This window comes from Trifolium pratense, linkage group LG6 (assembly GCF_020283565.1).
Source record: "Trifolium pratense cultivar HEN17-A07 linkage group LG6, ARS_RC_1.1, whole genome shotgun sequence".
Taxonomy (NCBI): Eukaryota; Viridiplantae; Streptophyta; class Magnoliopsida; order Fabales; family Fabaceae; genus Trifolium; species Trifolium pratense.
In genome coordinates this window covers 555816-567366 of record NC_060064.1, presented here as the reverse complement: position 1 = coordinate 567366, position 11551 = coordinate 555816, and the positions used below count along the sequence as shown (strand labels likewise).

At 33.5% G+C, this 11551-nt stretch overlaps 2 protein-coding genes across 3 annotated transcripts; both read right to left on the bottom strand.

Moving 5' to 3' along the window:
* Positions 1-377: 377 nt before the first annotated feature.
* On the bottom strand, positions 378-3184 carry LOC123889566 (UV-stimulated scaffold protein A homolog). 2 transcript variants are annotated; one of them, XM_045938957.1, is made up of 3 exons: positions 2811-3184; positions 1680-2601; positions 378-1616 (listed from the first exon to the last, which is right to left on the bottom strand). In XM_045938957.1, the coding sequence occupies exons 1-3, from the start codon at positions 3006-3008 to the stop codon at positions 868-870; spliced, it is 1869 nt and encodes a 622-aa protein (XP_045794913.1). In that variant the 5' UTR covers positions 3009-3184; the 3' UTR covers positions 378-867. The 2 variants fall into 2 exon arrangements, with proteins under 2 accessions (XP_045794913.1, XP_045794912.1); XM_045938956.1 differs by having other exon boundaries at positions 378-2601.
* Positions 3185-8320: 5136 nt separating this feature from the next.
* Positions 8321-10381, bottom strand: LOC123889565 (aspartyl protease family protein 2). Its single transcript, XM_045938955.1, has one exon. It carries the CDS (start codon positions 10002-10004, stop codon positions 8556-8558), a length of 1449 nt encoding a protein of 482 aa, XP_045794911.1. The 5' UTR covers positions 10005-10381; the 3' UTR covers positions 8321-8555.
* Positions 10382-11551: the final 1170 nt, after the last annotated feature.

Genomic DNA, 11551 nt, shown 5'->3' with positions numbered 1-11551 from the left:
TGTAAGCCACAAGTGATTCAAAATATATTAAACGATGAGCGTTTAGAATTAAATTTTGCAACACATTTACACATACATGTAATTATGACGAGAATAATAGAGATGTGATGAGACATTATAAGAAAGAAAGGAAAACAAAAGATGCAAAAATGAGTATATAGAAATGTAAAATAATCAGCAATTTTAGAGAGTATATAATTTAGGTGATGGAGTAGGCTCCATCTTTTGAAATTTAAGATAAAATAAGCGCATCTTAGGAAAGTCTTGATGGGTGAAGCAATAACTACATGCGGCAACTATTTAAACAACTTCAGTGACAGGTGAACTACCACCCATGACTCTATAGTGGAAACCATTTATGACACATTTTCAGACTGTTAAAATATCACACGAGACTTTCCAAATTAAGATCCCTTCCACACCTCACGGATCTGGTGTGTGTGCTACTGCTACTGCAATTTCATTTACTCAGCCAAAATAGCCATACCAAATCACAGATGCCAATATTCATTTCTGTGACAATTTTTATGAATTCAAGACATGTTGCAATTTCCAAAGCAGTTATTGTTGACAACCAACAGGACCACATCAATTGCCGAATTGGTAACCTTCTGGCACATAATATATACAAAATGATTTCACATAAAATGTGGGGTAAAAAAATTAAAAAATGAAACACAAACAGACCAAACTACTACTCCTAATTAACTTATCCTGGTAATCTGCCTAAGAAAAAATAACTTATCCACCTCTCTCAATTCAAATAATTGGCCTCATGATCAGACAAGCTCCATCAAAACCATACCAGTTTACCGTTGATTTGCGAAGGCACCTCTATATTTAGCATCCTTGATTGACAAATGCTAGCTACCTTGCCCGTGAACTCAAAAGCTTCCGAGCTATTCTATCTTTTGATGTTACTTTCTTTCTTAGCATGGATGCGAGACTTGCTTTCTTGTCTCTCTTAGTTGCCTCATCTTCTTCTCCAAAGGCAGCTGAGCTTGAAGTTGAAGCCAATGCAGCATCCCGTAAAACTGCTTCGTTGTGTTCCCGAATTTTAGCAAGTTTTGCACGTTTCAATGCTTGTTTATCAATTTCTCTCTTCTTGGCCGCCTCCTTGTCAGTTTCCCGGACATTCTTTACTGCTTGTTTTGCTAACTTCTCTACTAAATCAGTCTTTACATTAACATTCACGTCTTCTGAAGGACTTGTAGTAAGCGGCCTCCCTTCATCATCTCGAGGAATAATAGGTCCGTGAAATGGACAAATTTTCATATCTCTTCTCCGACAGAGTCCCCCTTTTCTCAAAGGAGCATGGCATGGTTGGATCTCAATTTGCTTTTCTTCATAAGGCATTGCTGGAACACTCAATTCAGCAATTTTATCTGATGGAATAACTGCATCATCATCTACCCTACCCCAGTGACTATCAAGATCCAAGCCCCGCTGGTTGGCCATAAAAACCCTGTTTGAACCCCAAGTATCCAAGTGAGAACCCCAACTTACCACAGGAGCATTGGTCAAAAGTTTACTCCTCAGAGGGTTTGACTCAGATTCATTTCCGCCATGATGTAGGCTATCAGTTTTAGAGCTTTTAGACTCTGTAGCGTATGAACCAAGATTATCACTGCTCGTATTATGGGAAGTTTTAGAGCTTTTAGACTCTGTAGCGTATGAACCAAGATTATCACTGCTCGTATTATGGGAAGTTGATGCCATGTCAGTGTGCTTGTTTTGATTATCAGGCGCACTAGATGAAGTTTCAACGAATAGAACATCACCCTCCTCCCAAAAATCTTCTTCCCCATCACGTGTTGATAGAATAGAACAACCTGCCTCCTCACATCTCTTTTTAACTGATTTAAGACGATTTTGGATATCAATAAACTCCTTCAAAGTAGAATCTCTAAATCTATTGTCGACTACTTCAACTCTTACAAGTACGGAAACCCATTCTTGGATGGAAACCAAGTGCTTTGTCACCAGAAGTTTGTACAGTTCCCTCAATGCATCAAAAACTACCTTGTTTTCGCTGCTCTCGTAAACTTTTTCCCCTTCATTCAATGCTTCACGGCGAAGTTGCTGCAGCTCCAAAGAGCGGAAGTCATCAAGCTCTTCATCATCTAAGATATCATCTGACTCATGCTCCTGTTTTGAATGCAAAATGTCTAAACACCCATCAATCTCACCCATCGTAGACAGTATCTCTCCCTTTATTGAAGGCAATTTCTCTTTCAAAGATTCATACTTGTTCAACAAAATCTCTTTCGACCTCCTCTCCCTCTCCCTTCTCTCTTGCTGAATCCTCTCCACATTAGCTTGTATGTTAGGAAACTGAAGCCTGAGTGTATTCTTCAAATAATCATATCCTAATCTAAGCTGTCTGTAATGAACCCCAAACGACACATTCCACTTCTCTAAAAATTCAATGGCCTTAGAACGCAAAACAGATGCAACTGATGGAGGTGCAGGAAGCGGCGAATTTCGCCGAAACCCAACACTCAAGGACATTAATTGCTCCATATTCTCAACAATAAGAGTCCTAAAAAGCTTTGAACGCATGAAGATTTCATCAATTATTTGAAGTGCAAGATACCTAACCTGCAACACATATCAATCCAATATCAATCTAGGGGTTTTATTGGAGATTACAGCCTAATCTGAATCTACAAAGAACTATTCTCCTTATTACCAATGAAAATAATCAAATAACCCTAATTGGACTCAATCAGAGTAATATCGCATCTGATTCAAAATTGGACTGAATTAACCCTAATTGGAGACGAGGAATTGAAAAAGGGAAAGAGTACCTGGGAGTGGTCACGCTTCATGAGATCCATTAGGGTTTGAGAAGCTAGTCGGAGCTCGGAATCGGAATAGCGGACCACCGTTTTAATGGCTTTGAGGAGGCGGGGATCAACATCAGGTGCGGTGGAGTTTGTTGCCATTTCAATCAAAGACCTAACCTTGCTTCCTTTTCCATGTTGTTGTTTTTCTTCTTCCTCCATACCTATCTATCTATCCAAATTTCAATCTCGATTTCTGATTTTGAATTGAAAAACCCTAAATTTATACATCATCACATTTCGTGGTCAATTCAATTGCTCCTTTCTTGCGCGCTACATTAACTAGTTCCGTTCACCATACGACAAAACAGACTGTCGTTTTTCTGCTGAGGCCATCTACTCTTTTTTTTTTATTCAAATTTAGATTAAAATTTAGTATAAGCCATAAGATAAAGCAGATATTAAGGCTCTTAGAATATTTATAAAGATAATTTTAAAATTTCTATAAAAAAAAATTTATATTTGAAATTGCAAACGTAAAATAATATGAAAATACATTTTTAATTTATAATAAAACTTATGTTAAATTAAAGAAGTAATATATGAAGTAATTTTTAATTATAAATGGTTAAAAAAGACATTACCAAAATAAAGAAGTAATATATGAAGTAATTTTAATAATAATAATAATAATAATAATAATATATGATGTAAAGAGACTCAAAATGATCTTAAAATAAGAGGTGTCCAATTTTAAAGAAGGATAAAAGAATAACTTTATAGGTATATTCTTTTACTAGATACACATGATGTTTAACTAGGACGTAGCCCGTGCTTCGCACGGGTGGATTAAACCTAAAATCAAATTTTTATGATATCAATTGATCAAAATCTTGGGAGATTTAAAATTAGGCTAAAATTATGATGCATCGTTGAAAATATTTCTGTGTAATAAATCAGAAAATCTCCAACATGCGATCCCAATTATTTTATTATAAATATCTTGACTAATCAGACTTAAGAGATACGTAGCAAAGAGAATATACAATATTTTTTAATAATTATTGTTTATAATTATTTTGCGACTATAATTAAGAAAATACACGATCTCTCATTATATCCTATGAAAGGAATCACATGATAATCATCTATATAAAATCTCATTTTTTAGGACAACATTTTGAATGCTCACCAACATATGGATAATCGGATTCTATAGAAACACAATTTTTCATAATATATCTACAAGAATTGTAAGCGGATCCTCCGCCACATCCATGGCTCCGCGGATCGAGTCAATCAACTCTTGCGCCGATAATTGATCCTTGAGTCCCATAACAAGTAATAGTAGAAATAGTCTTGTGAGTTTGGACGTAGATTCAATGTAGTACCTCTATGTGATGTAGTCAGTAAATTAGAGTCTTCCAATTAAAATCGAACGGTTCAGATTTTAATGCAATTAAAATATAAAATTTGTGATCTTTAAATACCAATCGTCCGATCTTAATCGAACGGTCATAATTTTTGAACAGTGTAATTACCGCATTTGCCTTGTTTAAATTTGATTTGAGTGACTTGCTTTTATAATTTTTTTGTTGAATGAATGTTGTTTGATACAATGTCAATGTAAATTGTTTTTATACGTGTTATGTACCATTGTAAACCATTTCACGTTGATAAATTAGTTGATTTTTACTTATATATATGAGCCAAAATATGCGTGCATTTTTTTACATATATATAATTATAAATAATTATCATAAGGAAAATAATTAGTCATAAGGAAAGTAATTATAAATAATTAGTCAAAAAAAATTATCATAAGAAAATGCTAAACAGTAATTAAACATATAAATATATAAATTTTATCTTGAAATTTGTACATTTAATATCTTAAAAGTATAAAAGATTATCTTTCTAACATTAACTTTATATTTAATTTTCTTTTTTAGTATGGTTAACAAGTGCCCGAGAGAACACCGTTTAACATAACCTTTATTACAATTTACAAAAGTCAACACTTATAATCAAAACAAAAGTGACGAGTTTTTTTCTTAACTATAATGTGTTTAGTCTATATATGTTAGTATATTACAATATCAACAATAAAACATCATTAAAAACTCAAATCAAATATTGTTTAATGCTAAAAAGTCAATTTCTTCTCCTCTTAACTATCATCACTATGGATTTTGCTAGAAAAAACTATCATCACTATGGATGTAAGACCCAAATTTTTTATTTTATATTCATAAATATTTTATTTATGTGTTAGAACACTTTAATTTATATTATTAAAAGTGGTTTTATTATCTACACTTTTATTTACTGAATATACTCTTTCCTAATATTTTACTTTATAGTTTTGTGGACGAAACTATTTTAAGAGTAATAAATAATATTTTGTCCGTGGAGGAAATATAAAATATACCGGGTCTATCAGACCCAGATTCGGTAAATAATCTAATAACCACCTTTCTTTTTTGTTTGATAATAAATATTTTATAACTATGATGATTCTGCAGCTCTTTTATTTCGTCTCGTTTTTTATTCATCAATCCCAAAGTTTCTTTTTTCAAATACAAATAAGTAAAAAACAAATTGTGAAAAGTTTTCTGGTATGAAAACGGAAAACAAAAAAAGATTGTGACACTAAAAAAGGTCCTAGATAGATCCGATAAAATCGTAAACTGAAGATACTCTTTCATAATATCTTACTTTATAGTTTTGAGGACGAAACTATTTTAAGGGTAATAAATAATAACGTAACACCCGATATTTTATAATATATGCAATTCTTTTTTTTTGTAAACATAGTATATGCAATTCTTAATAACTTTTATGATTAATTATTTTCATTAGTGCATTTACTTAACTTATAAAAGATCATGAATGGGGTTTTAGGTATTATTATTATCTAGCTAGTTTATTGGGCTATACATAATGTGATATATATATATATACTAGACGCTTACCCTTGCGATGTACGGGTCATATGTGTTATTTTATAATAACGTCAAAAAATTATTTATATAAGTAGTAAATTTAAAATTGAAACAATAGGTATTATCAAAATAATAGTTACAATATAAGTTATCTAAATGTGATATAGATATTAAATATGTGTTTATACATTTAAGTAACTTATTTATACATCACATTTGAAGTTACTTTGGTATCTTCTTCGTTAACATTGATTATCAATATCTTTAACACATTCTTTAAAATAACTCTGGAAATGACAACATATAATTGACCATGGAAAACAATTGATGTTGAAACATAAGTTTTTGCTTATAATTTGGGACAAGAAAAAATGATTTTTTTTTCTTATAATATGGGACGAGGGAGTATGGAGTACTTACGTGTGTGTCTGATTGTATATTTAATTCTATGATTATTTTTGTGTGTGGTTGATTGTGGAATCTAGTGTTCTGTCAATTTCGATAAAATGGTGATTTTATATGGGGTTTAAAAGAAAGTTTTAAACTTTCATTGGATTTAATGAAATGGTGTTGGTTTTAAAGGGTGTTTATAGTATGCATAACATGGCATATAGTGGTTATAGGTTTGGGGTGGTTAGGAATAATACCTAATGGCGGGACATTGTTCGATGATGATATATGGATCATAGTCTAGTTGCACTTCATGCACTATTAATTGGTATATAAAGTGTGATTAAAAATAGTTTCTGGCATCAATTTTATTTTATTTCTTCTTTACGGCCGAGTATTTTATTATTCTTTTATAACATTTATCTTTTGTTCGGCATGATTTAATTTGGATAAGAAAATTGACTCATACATTAAATATGGTTGTAGGTACCAAAGAAATATGAAGTTGATGTTTTGCTCGTACGTGCACGTGGCTAAATAAAAGGGTTTTCATTAGTCTATAATTATAAATTTTAAATAGGGCTTATGAGCAATTGTATATAGCTACTTAATCGTAAATTTAACATATTTTGAAGTTGATCACTTGTAGTATATATTTTGGACTTAAAAGTTTACATTAATTGGATATCTTGAAATTTTGAGGAAATAATGATGACTTGTTTTCAAATGAATTATAAAACTATAAAAAAGAAATCAGTCCGGGACGTTACGATGGACGTTCACACCTTGCATGTTTGAAAGAAAAACATACACTTAATCTTTAACTATATTTTCTCTTTTTTCTTCCGATTTCAATACAATTTGCCTTTTGATTAATATTTCATTATATTAGTGTAGATTATTCATATTATTTCCTATTTCTTTTACGCGTGTGAGAGAATCCCTAATCCTTTGAAAAAGTGTTAGCTTCATAGTGGTTTTAGAAAAAGGATCGTTGCCGTGGGTTTAGTGGTTGCTCCACTTTATAAAATTTAGTTACAGCTAGACTCCAATGTAGAAAAGAGACTATTGCTTTTACCTTTCCTTAATACTACTAACCATTCCACATAGGAGTATTTATCTACCTTTGTATTGTATGTGTGCTTGTTAATATTTTAAGTGTTTGGCTGGTTGGTGCTCACATCTTTTGACCTTAATGTCTCTACTCTAGCATGTGCAATTTGGCCACTTTGGAAATGCGGCACTAGAGCATGTGATTTGCCTCCTTCAAGCAAACTTTAATTATTATTACTTTAGTATGAATCATAAGCCACCGAATTTGCAAGAATTTTAAAGTCACAAACACCGTTTTGGTTACGGTTGGAAAAAAGGCTTGCAAGACTTTAAGACACTATACCACATAGAGTCAACTCTCCATTTATGGTAACTTGTAGAGTCTTTATTTATTTTTTGTAGTAAAAGTTAATGCAAGATGAGTTACATGATGGTTCACTAGCAATAGAGAAAATATTAAGTTTCAAAAACTTATCATTTGAGACTATATTTGAAGACTTACTTATCGATAGATATTTAAATTACTCCATATTAATCCGTACTTACATATTAATCATATCAAGAGTGAGTTTGACAGAATTGATTTATGTTTGTATATATTCATGCAAAAGTGAGCTGAACAAAAAATTTGAGTGTATAAATCAATTTTAGAATCAGAAGCTACGATTTTTAACTTCAAGTAGAATCAATTCTGAAGGCAAAATCAATTCTACTTTTGAAAAACCAAATAAGTCAGAATTAATTCTAAACATCTAAAATCAATTCAGTCTGCTTCAGAATTGAAACCAAACATACACTAAGTTTCAAAGAAATATATTGGGTGGGAGATATTTCTTTGAAACTTAAGTTATCTCTATTATCATTTTCAATCTCTTATTTAATCAGAGTCAATTTTGATACTCCGGAGTTTACAATCCTGATCCTATTAGTACTATAGTTGTAGGGTAGGGGTCCTATTATTATGCCTTAGCATGTAATGGTGAAAACGAATAGGGTGAAAGTGAAATGGCAAAAGAAGACATAAGTACGGTTTTCACATCACCGTACGGTATCTACCATCAACGTACGAAATTGTTGACGCTAAAATGGATCGTAGACTTGTAGTTGTAGTATTTAATTGGAAAATAAAAAACACACCAACATGCGAATTGGAAACTAAAAACATTCTCATTTTGTTAAATCTTTTAGTTCCTCTGTGAGATCTACAAATATTATTTAAGATCTCATCTTCCTTCTCTAATAATCTATAATAATACATAAAATTAAACTTAGAAAAAGAAGAAAAAAAAAAAAGACACAATAATTGATAGTAATAATCAGAAAACAGAGTAAAGAGTAATTAAAGGGAAAGAGTTGTTCCCAATTCTCATGACTCACTCACTCATACACACCCTCTCGGGGCAAACCCGACCCGAGAAGTGGCAAGATCATAAACGACCCGAAACCCTTGTTGCTGAATGTTACCAATAATAGACAAACCACTCATTGTTCCGGCGAAAGCAAAACAGAAGCTTCCACTGTTATCCACCGGAATCAAGTAATTCGTCGCCGGAAGTGACACGTCAGCACCTCGAAAATGAAGAACCACCGTTGGCACCTTCACCTCAGTGAGTCCAGACAAATCAAAGCAAGTATCGAACAATGAAAACTCCGGTGCCTTCTTCAGATGCGAAGCACCAAGCCTAAAAGCATCTCTCAGTGCAATGTAAGCGGGTCGGGTCAAACGAGTCACCGAAGTACCCGAATCAATTATAACACCGCCGTTTCCGGCGGTATCGAGCTTGAAGAGAGAAGCGGAGACGCCGTGAACAGGCGCACCGCCGACACTGATTCCAAGAAGTTCAACGTAATAGAAAGTATCTAGTTTAGGGTTTTTGAGTAATGGAGTGAACCGGGCGGTTCGTGAAACGGCTGAGTCGCCAAAAACAACTGAAGAAGGTTTTGCGGAAGCAGACCGGTCTACAAGACAATAAGAAAATTTCTGATTAAACCGGCGACCGGTTTGGACCGGAAAAGATAATTTTCCACGACCAAGACCCAATAAACCAGCAGCACCAACGAAAAGACCTTCGTTATCATGACCACATCCTAAAGCCACGCGCGCAACACGCGTTTTACGAAACGTCAGCGTTTCAGTGGAGAAATCTCCGAACGTGAATGACCCGTCACCGTAAGAAACTTGATACTGACAAATCTTGTTCCTGTTGTTGCATCCGGCGGAGTCAAGTCTCCGGCAAAGAGGAGCACCGCATGGGATACCGGCGTAGGTGCGTGATTTTGTCGGGTCAAAAACTGGATCTGCTTGTGAGTAGCATTTCCGGCATGGAGCACATTGAAGCCAAACGACGTCGCTTCCGGTGTCAAGAACCATGAAAACGTACTTCGCCGGAGTTCCAACACCTATGCGTGTGAAATACTCACCGCTACCTTGTGAAAGACCTGAAACGATAGAGCTGCTGAAACCCGTTGCGGATCTATGTGGACGGGTTTGGTTGAGAGATGCTGCTGCGAGAGTGGTGAAGGATTGGACTCTAGCTGCATCTCTTTGGAGTCTGAGATTGAAGAGGTGTTGTGGTGATTTGTTGGAGGAGAGTGAATCTGCATGGTGTAGTTGAAGGGAGAGAGAATCTGGGTGGTTGTCGTCGGATTCGGATATGGATAAAGGTTGTTCTGATTCGGGCCATGAGAGGGTTGAAGGGTTGGGGAGAGAGTGAATAGGTAGAGTTTGAAAGTGAGATGGATCAGCTGTTGATGAGAGAGTGAAGAAAATGGCTAAAAATAGGAAGACAAAGGTTTTGTTGTTGTTCTTCTTCTTCACTTGTTGTTCCATTGTAGAGAGAGAGAAGTGTGATAGAATGAATAAAGAAAGTTGAGTTGGGAGTGAGTGAATAAATAAGTGAGTGAGTGAGTAATAATGGGTGCGGTGCGGGAGGAGGAGGGAGGGAAGGCGGTTCTTATGTATGAGTTGATGACAGTAGTACTTTGTGTGGGGTGGGGTGGGGTGCCTCTCTCCTCACTCAGTGCAGTGATTTTGTGTGAAAATGAATTATTTGTTGTTATTATTATGGTTGGGTATGGTTGTTGTTGACCTAGCTGGATAACATTAGTTAGTTACTAACTACTTGTATTACTGCTACTAATTGCCATTTTGTTAACCTAGATAGACAGTTGAGTTTAGGAGAATCTTTCGCTCCTTCTTACTTTAGTACTAGTACAATTTATTTGTTACTACTTAGTACTAATTAATTTCCCGTTGCCAAATCTACTATGTGGGGGTTCATAGTACACATTTAATTTTTATGGGTCTTGCTAACTAGTGCCCCGTGGCACTAGTTAAGGAGCTAAAAGAAGAAATAAAAGAAAAGTTATGTATTGAAATAATTAAAATTTAGACTTTTCATGTGTTGATTACACAATACTCAAGAAAAACCTTCTAAATTTAAATTCTTAACCAATGCCCCTGGGGCACTATTTAGCATTTGCCAATTTTTATTTATTTTGGTTTATACAGTAAAGTACTGTAGATTTTTTAAGTAAAGATAATTTTATTTCAGGTACAGTTAAATGTGAACACGTATATTAAATATGATTTTAACTTGGTTTGGTTTGTATGAGAGTTTAACTCTTTCATTTTTAAGAGTTTAACTTGTTTAGGAGAATCTTTCACTCCTTCTTTCTTACAATTAAATTGTTGCTAGTAATTAATTTCCCACCAAGTGCCCATTGCGAATCTACTATGTGGGGATGATGGTATATTTTTTTTTTTGTTTTTATTTTGGTTTATATAGATTCTTATAAGTACTAGTAAAGATTAATAATTTTATTTGAGATAGAGTTAAATGTGAACACGTTTATTAGATAGTATGATTTTAATTTTGGTTGGTCATTTGTGAGAATTTAACTCTTCCATTTTTTATGCTAGATTGAATTTTTGTTTGCACATTTAATTTAATTTTAGATACTGCAATGTTTGATTAAGTCTTTCCCGCATTTTAAGACAAATTCGACGTGAATTTAGAGAAGCTACAAGTTGTCATTTCACGGTGGTGGACTGGAATGGACGTGTCTTGAGTTGATATTCGTGGTCAAAACAAATATAGATTAAATATGTTTTTTTTCCTCTCTGTTTTTCTTATTCAACAAATGGAAATTATGTTTTTTTTTTGGCAGAATTACACAGATAGTCCTTTATCTTATTTATTTGTAACACTTTAGTCCTCTATCTTTTTTTTGTAACATATAGGTCCTTTATCTATCAAAATATGCACAAATTAGTCCTTTTGTCAATTTTTTCTATTAAAAAACACTAAAATAATACTTTTATTAATAATTTTAATTTTAAAATATATTTTAATTAAAAACCCATAAATTCGTCAT

What these genes read in the sequence shown, in the direction of transcription:
- LOC123889566 (XM_045938956.1), bottom strand. Translation starts at nt 3,008, where the DNA reads ATGGAGGAAGAAGAAAAACAACAACATGGAAAAGGAAGCAAGGTTAGG. An exon ending in TGAAGCGTGACCACTCCCAG is followed by an intron (nt 2,602 to 2,810) that starts GTACTCTTTCCC and finishes TATGTGTTGCAG; the next exon opens with GTTAGGTATCTTGCACTTCA.
- LOC123889565 (XM_045938955.1), bottom strand. Translation starts at nt 10,004, where the DNA reads ATGGAACAACAAGTGAAGAAGAAGAACAACAACAAAACCTTTGTCTTC.